General features: G+C 42.1%; 1 protein-coding gene across 1 annotated transcript; it reads left to right on the top strand.

Annotated features, from left to right (window-relative positions):
• Positions 1-1,145: 1,145 nt before the first annotated feature.
• Positions 1,146-6,892, top strand: LOC138873615 (uncharacterized). The gene is made up of 7 exons (XM_070152087.1): positions 1,146-1,348; positions 3,502-3,887; positions 4,025-4,269; positions 4,597-4,761; positions 4,875-5,282; positions 5,399-5,464; positions 6,605-6,892. Exons 1-7 carry the CDS (start codon positions 1,146-1,148, stop codon positions 6,890-6,892), a joined length of 1,761 nt encoding a protein of 586 aa, XP_070008188.1.
• Positions 6,893-7,425: the final 533 nt, after the last annotated feature.

Below are 7,425 nucleotides of genomic sequence, written 5' to 3'. Positions count from 1 at the left end.
ATTACAGACTATGAACAAAGCATTACAGTCAGGGTGTATATCAATGAAGAAAGAGATAGGGGCAATGATGATAGCCCAAGGCCCAAAATATCTACTCACGTACCAAATACCTCCACCCACATACCAACCTTCACCCCCAGATATCCTCAACCCGCTACTGCCTACCACACTTACAACACCCAATCAACCTATTATTATTCACCTCCAACCCGCCAAAACTATCAAAAACCCAAACCCAATTTCGATCTCAAACAACCTAGACAATACACCCATATTGCTGAACCCATCGACCAACTATATGAAAGACTAAAGGAGGATATGTTACCCCTATTCCTGCTGTCTCCATGGAAAACTCCTCCCAGTAGGTCAACCCAAACAAAACATGTGAATACCATTCCGGCATGAAGGGGAACACTATTGATGAATGCCACACTCTGAAAGACAAGATTCAGACACTGATTGATACCAAGATCATACAGGCAAAGGAAGCCGCACCTAATGCCCCCAACAATCCCCTCCCAGATCATAGGGGTAAAGGAGTAAATGTGATAGAAACAAATGAAAAATGGGATCCTGAAGGTTCAATTGGGCTTATTCGGTAGGTGACGACCCTAAGAAACCTGTAGTCATACTCACTCCTATTGTGGTACAGATATAGCCACTGGTCGAAGTTGAGGTAGCCACATTAGCTCCATTTGAAATTAAATTGACAGCACCTGCAACTACACCTACTCCATTTGAAGTAAAAATAGCCACACCCTTCACTATGATGGTGGAATCCACACCACCTTTCAATTCCAATGCCGTACCTTGGGATTATGTTGCCGAAGCTAGGAGAAAAGGGAAAGAAAAAATGGAAGAGTCTGGTGTCGCACAAGGGATGAACAGAACTGGAAGGATCTATATACCTGAAAATTTGGGAGGAACAAGCAAGGAAGCTGCTGCCAAACAACCCATCATTGAAACTGGTCAGATGACCTCTAGAGGAAAGTACAGGCAAGAGAATACTCTGTTGTTATGATCTGAACAAAACCCCTACCCAGATATCCATCCTGTCACTGCTACAAAATTCTGAGACGCATAGGAATGCTCTGATGAAAGTGTTGAATGAAGCGTACGTGCCCAACAATATCACTAGCGGAGAAATGGCCAACATGGTGGGGCAAGTGCTGGAGAGCCACAAGATCACTTTTCACAAAGATGAGTTGCCGCTTGAGGGATTGAGCCACAACAGGGCACTGCACATCCCAATACAATGCGAGGATAAGTTCATTGATAAGGTTTTGATAGACGGAGGGTCCAGTCTCAACACCTGTTCGTTGACAACGCTGAAAAAAGTTGGGCAAGGGTTTGCATGAAATACGAGTAGGAACTATGAATGTGAAGGCGTTTGATGAGTCGCAAAGAGCCACGATTGGGGAAACCAATATATGTTTGTAGATAGGTCCTACTTGGTTCGATGTCGAATTTTAGGTGCTAGACATATCCGCCTCCTATAATCTACTATTGGTACGACCTTGGATACATGCCGCTGGGGCTGTCGCATCCACTTTGCACCAGGCTGTGAAATTTGAATGGAAGCATCAGGAAGTAATCATTCACGGAGATGGAAGCAATCCCTTTTATACCAACCAAGCTGTTCCGATCGTGGAGAATAGAAGAAAGTTGGGCGGAGAGACATATACACCACATCGAACGCGTCAATGCAATTGAGAAATATAAATGGTGGAGCAGCAAAATAGAAAGTATACTGGTATGGTTAGGGTATGAACCCGGCATAGGGCTTGGGAAGAAACTCCAGGGAATTACCAAACCACTACAACTGAAACGTCATGGTACAACTTTTGGGCTTATATATCCACATACATGGCAAGAATATGATGATTGGTCGCCACCATAGCGCTGTCCCTATTACCCTCTTCAGCAGCTAGTGCCGTATCTAAGTCAGACCTTCCATCAGGGCGATACAGTAAGGGGACCCAAAGAAGAAGAATCTTTGGCTGAGCTAAGGAATCTGTTATTAGAAGATGAATATATGGATTGCAATGTGATAGTTGAGGAGGAGGAGGAAGAAGGCCTTATCATTCTGACGGCGGAGAGGGGAGCATTTCTCAGGAACTGGACCGCCACACCATCCAGGGCCAGATGAGTCCCGGGGTAGCATGGCTACTAATGTTATTTGAAAAACAAGTCTTTTGACCATTTTTGTTTTAAAAAGCATCTTTCTTTCAGTATTTTGTTTTGGAAAACATTGTTTTAAATTCATCTAGATGATATTTTGTTTAACATTTCAGCATTTATCAAATAATTTGATATTTTATTATCGTTATCTTTCATATTTTCTTCTACAATATTACTATTCCTTACCTTGATGAACTAACGACTGTGACATGTAATGAATGTAACATAAGGACGGTGACTCAGAAGAAGAAGATGAGATACCTGAGGAAATCGTCAGAGAAGTGGAGAACTTTGAAAACAAACCTAAGTCTAATTTGGACGAAACCGAGATAATCAACTTGGGAGATTCTAAAACCATCAAAGAAACTCACATAAGTATTCACCTATCACCGTCAGAGAAGGAAGAATACACTCATTTCCTAAACGAATATGAGGATATTTTTGCATGGTCATATGATGACATGACCGGTCTTAGCACATCCATAGTGGCTCATAAATTGCCTACCAATCCAATGTGTCTGCCAGTGAAGTAGAAACTCAGAAAGTTCAAACCAAACATGGGCCTAAAAATCAAGAAGGAAGTCACTAAGGAGATCAAAACCAAGGTCCTCAGGGTAGTTGAGTACCCAACCTGGTTAGCCAACATTGTACCGATTCCAAAGAAATATGGGAAAGTCAGGGTGTGTGTTGACTATCGGGATTTAAATAGAGCAAGTCCCAAGGACGATTTCCTTCTACCAAATATACACATTCTGATCGACAATTGCACCAACCATGAACTCCAATCCTTTGTAGATTGTTTTGCGGGTTATCATCAGATTTGGATGGACGAAGAAGACGCAGAGAAAATAGCTTTCATTATACCATGGGGAGTGTATTGCTACAAAATAATGACATTCGGTCTGAAGAATGGTAGGGCCACCTACATGAGAGCATGCCGACCATCTTCTATGATATGATACACAAAGAAATAGAGGTATATGTTGAAGATGTCATCATCAAATCCAAGAAAGCCACAAATCACATAGCAGACTTGAGGAAGTTCTTTGACCGGCTACAAAAGTACAAATTAAAACTAAACCCTATAAAATATGCATTCGGGGTTCCTGCCGAAAAATTGTTGGGATTCATCATCAGCTGCCGAGGAATCGAGTTGGACCCATCAAAGGTTAAAGCTATCCAAGAATTACCACTACCGAAGAACAAGAAAGACGTGATGAGTTTCTTAGGATGCCTTAATTACATCAGCCGCTTCATAGCGTAGTCCACAGTAATATGTGAACCGAATTTCAAAATACTAAAGAATAATGCTGCAACCAGTTGGACCGAGGATTGTCATAAGGCTTTTGACAAAATCAAGGAATACATGTCCACACCACTAGTCCTAATCCCGCCAGAGCCTGATAGACCACTGCTACTTTACCTCTCTGTATTACATGGGGCATTCGGTTGTGTTTTGGGACAACATGACGAGACGGAAAGTAAGGAGCAAGCCATATATTACTTGAGTAAGAAGTTCACACCTTACAAAGCATGGTACTCTCTGCTGGAATACACTTGCTGTGCTCTAACATGGACAACCCAGAAATTGAGGCACTACTTCTGTGCCTATACCATATACCTCAAATCAAGGATGGATCCTATGAAGTACATCTTTCAGAAGCCTATGCCTACTAGGAAGCTGGCCAAGTGGAAAATATTGTTGAGTAAGTTTAATATCATCTATGTAACTCAGAAGGTAGTCAAAGGACAAGCGTTAGAAGATCATCTTGCCAAAAATCCTGTAGGAGGAGAATACGAACCACTAAAACGTATTTTCCTGACAAAAAAGTGTCATTCATAGGAGAGGACATTGGTAAAGCCTATGATGGTTGGAGAATGTTTTCCTATGGAGCTGCAAATTCCAAAGGAGTCTGTATCAGAGCCGTCTTGGTATCAAAAACCGGTAAGCACTACCTGGTGTCCACAAAACTCAGGTTTCCATGCACCAATAATGTGGCTGAGTATGAATCCTACATATTAGGGCTCAATTTGGCTATCAACATGAATGTTCAGGAACTGCTTGTAATTGGTGACACAGACCTGCTGGTGAATCAGTTACAAGGAGAGTACCCAGAGTAGGTGAACCATACTTAGAAACGCATACTACGAAGGCTGTCTAATCATTTTCTTCCAAAGTAGAGGAATTTTGTATAGAAGAACACTTGATCTAGGACTATTAAGGTGTGTTGATGCCAAAGAAGCTTCCAAATTGCTCGAGGAAATACATGCCGGAACCTGCGACCACATATGAACAGTTTTGTTCTAGCCATGAAGATACTCAGGGCCAGATATTTTTGGATAACTATGGAAATAGAGTGCATTTGATATGTCTAGAAATGCCACCAATGCTAGATACATGCAAATATGATACAGGTGCTGCCAAATGAACTAAATGAAACAAGTGCACCTTGGCCTTTTGCTGCCTGGGGAATGGATGTCATTGGTCTAATCGAACCCACTGCTTCAAACGGGCACATGTTAATTTTAGTGGCCATCGATTACTTCACTAAGTGGGTTGAAGCTGTGTCCTACAAAGAGGTAACCAAGAAAGTCATCGCAGATTTTGTTAGGGATCATATTGTTGTCGATTCAGGGTTCCCGAGTCCATCATCACTGACAATGCGCTAATCTTAACAGTGATCTGATGAAAGCCATGCATGAAACTTTCAAAATCAAGCACAAAACTCCACAATATACATGCCTCAAATGAACAGAACCGTGGAAGCTGCCAACAAGAACATCAAGAAGATACTAAAGAAAATGTAGAAAATCACAAGCAATGGCACGAGAAGTTACCATTTGCTTTATTAGGATACCGTACCACAGTCCGCACGTCAACTGGGCCAACTCTCTATTTGCTGGTTTATGGTACCGAAATTGTCATTCCTATAGAGGTAGAAATTCCTTCTATAAGGATCATACAAGAAGCCGAACTCAGTGATATAGAAAGGATAAGGAGCCTCTATGAGCAATTAGCCCTCATAGATGAAAAAAGGATGAATGCAGTGTGGCACGGTCAGCTTTATCAGAATAGAATGTCCAGAGCTTTCAATAAAAGGGTTAAACTAAGACAGTTCACACCGGGGCAGCCGGTGTTGAAGCGAATCTTTCCATATTAATATGAAGCCAAAGGGAAATTTTTACCTAACTGGCAAGGTCCTTACATGGTTCACAGAGTATTGACAGGAGGAGCACTCATACTAGCAGACATGGACGGAGAAATCTGGGCAAAGCCTATAAAGTCAGATGCAGTCAAAAGATACTATGTGTAAACTATTTATGTTTATTAATATGATGTAATTGAACTATGCTTGACATGATTCCCATTTAAGAGCGGATATGCAGGCATCCCTGTGGGTTCGGTCACAATTCAATAAAATTTCTATTTTCCCCACAATCAAAACTGGGGCAAAATTTTGAGGAGGACCCTCAAAATTCCGAAGCGAGTTTAGCCAATGACATTACACACAGAATAGTGTATACGGTAAAAATCAGCGGTTCGAGTTTACGATCATCAAGGCACCTTATAGAGACTTCCCCCAGAAGGCTCGAAGCTCAGCTCGGGGTACCGACCTCGAGGGCTCCCAATGATCGATTGCAAGGGTTCTCGGTGATCGACTTCGAGGTAGCGTAAGAAACGACCGGCCTCGAAGCAGTGTAAATCAGCGGTTATGATGGATCAATGTGAGGTTCCCAAGGCATGTGATTAGAGCTGACAAAGTCTATTAGGCTAGTCCAAACCTGTATCATGGCATTAAATGGTTGTACCGACCCCATATCTTTGTAATAAATGCATTTGTACTATGTTGGGATTCCTCCTCATATATAAAGGGGATCCTTGTCATTTTGTAGGGGAATCTAATACATAATATTGAATACACAAGAACATTCTCTTTGCTCTCTAACACATTCTCTCTTGACCCCCTTTATTTACATTTATTGCTTGCATTCATTGTGTTCTATTTATTGTTCTTCAGTTACTGCTCATTATTGGCCATAAAGATCCACCATCAAATTTATCATTACTGTTAATCCTCCATCGACTGCCCTTAGTCGGGCATCCGACTTGACCTTGAAGCCGAGAATACACAAGCCCGAGGCCCCGATTCCCAGCCATTCAGTTTGTTTATTACCTTGTTTACAAGCTATTATCTTGTTTCCAAGTCTTTCACGTAGCATGTATTTCCTAACAACTAGCATAAAAATAAATCACATATTTTTAGAACCACAAAATCAAATCTAATTGTTATTACCATTTTCATGGTAAATAGTTTGGTGCCCACTGTGGGGCTAAAAATAATAGTGATTGCTTTCTTGCTGGTTTACTATAGAACACAAGTTATCTTTCACGCTTTTCTTGTCCAAGAATCTTTGATTTTAGGTCAAAATGGTTTACCCAGTAAATATATATGAAAACAATGGTCTTAAGGACCATGGAGAGAATGGTGTAGCTGTTCCAAGTGTTGGCACACCACCGTTGAACCCTGAAGGTGTGCCAGAGCCAATCCCCGCGGATGTCGTCTTACGCGATGCCCAACACGTCGATATAAGCTCCCACACTAACAGGAGCGTATGCCAAGGAGACCAACAAAAAGCTCAGAAAACCCCAGCTAGGGAAGGAAGAGAGGTTAGCCTTCACGTTGTTTTTGAAATGTTACAGGCACAATAGCTGGCAATTGCTTAGCTACAAAGCCACAAGAAAACTCTCAGTGCGGTAGCACCGGAAACGGCTCCCCAAGCCGAGTAGGTACCAGAAAGATCAAGCAACAACGGGTCAGCAACCAAACCCGCTGTCATAAAGATGCTAGGGGACCTCACAAAGAGGATCAAGTCAGGCGAGAAAAAGATAGAAGCTAACAACAAGAAGGTAGAGACCTACAATTCCAAGGTTGACCAAATTCCGGGCGCACCCCCAATCCTGAAGGGTGTGAATTCGAAGAAGTTCGTACAGAAGCCGTTCCCCCAGGAAGCGGCTCCAAAACCTATTTCAAAGAAGTTTAGAATGCTAGACCTTCCGAAGTACAATGGAACCTCGGACCCGAATGAGCACATCATTGCTTACACTTGTGCGGTAAAGGGAAATGACCTAAGGGAAGACGAGATCGAATCCGTCCTACTATAAAAGTTTGAAGAGACGCTTTCAAAAAGGGCGATGATATGGTATCACAACCTAGCCCCAAACTCGATAGATTCGTTCGTCAT

This window comes from Nicotiana sylvestris, chromosome 7 (genome assembly GCF_000393655.2).
Source record: "Nicotiana sylvestris chromosome 7, ASM39365v2, whole genome shotgun sequence".
NCBI classification, from domain to species: domain Eukaryota; kingdom Viridiplantae; phylum Streptophyta; class Magnoliopsida; order Solanales; family Solanaceae; genus Nicotiana; species Nicotiana sylvestris.
This window is presented reverse-complemented; position numbering and strand designations above follow the sequence as displayed.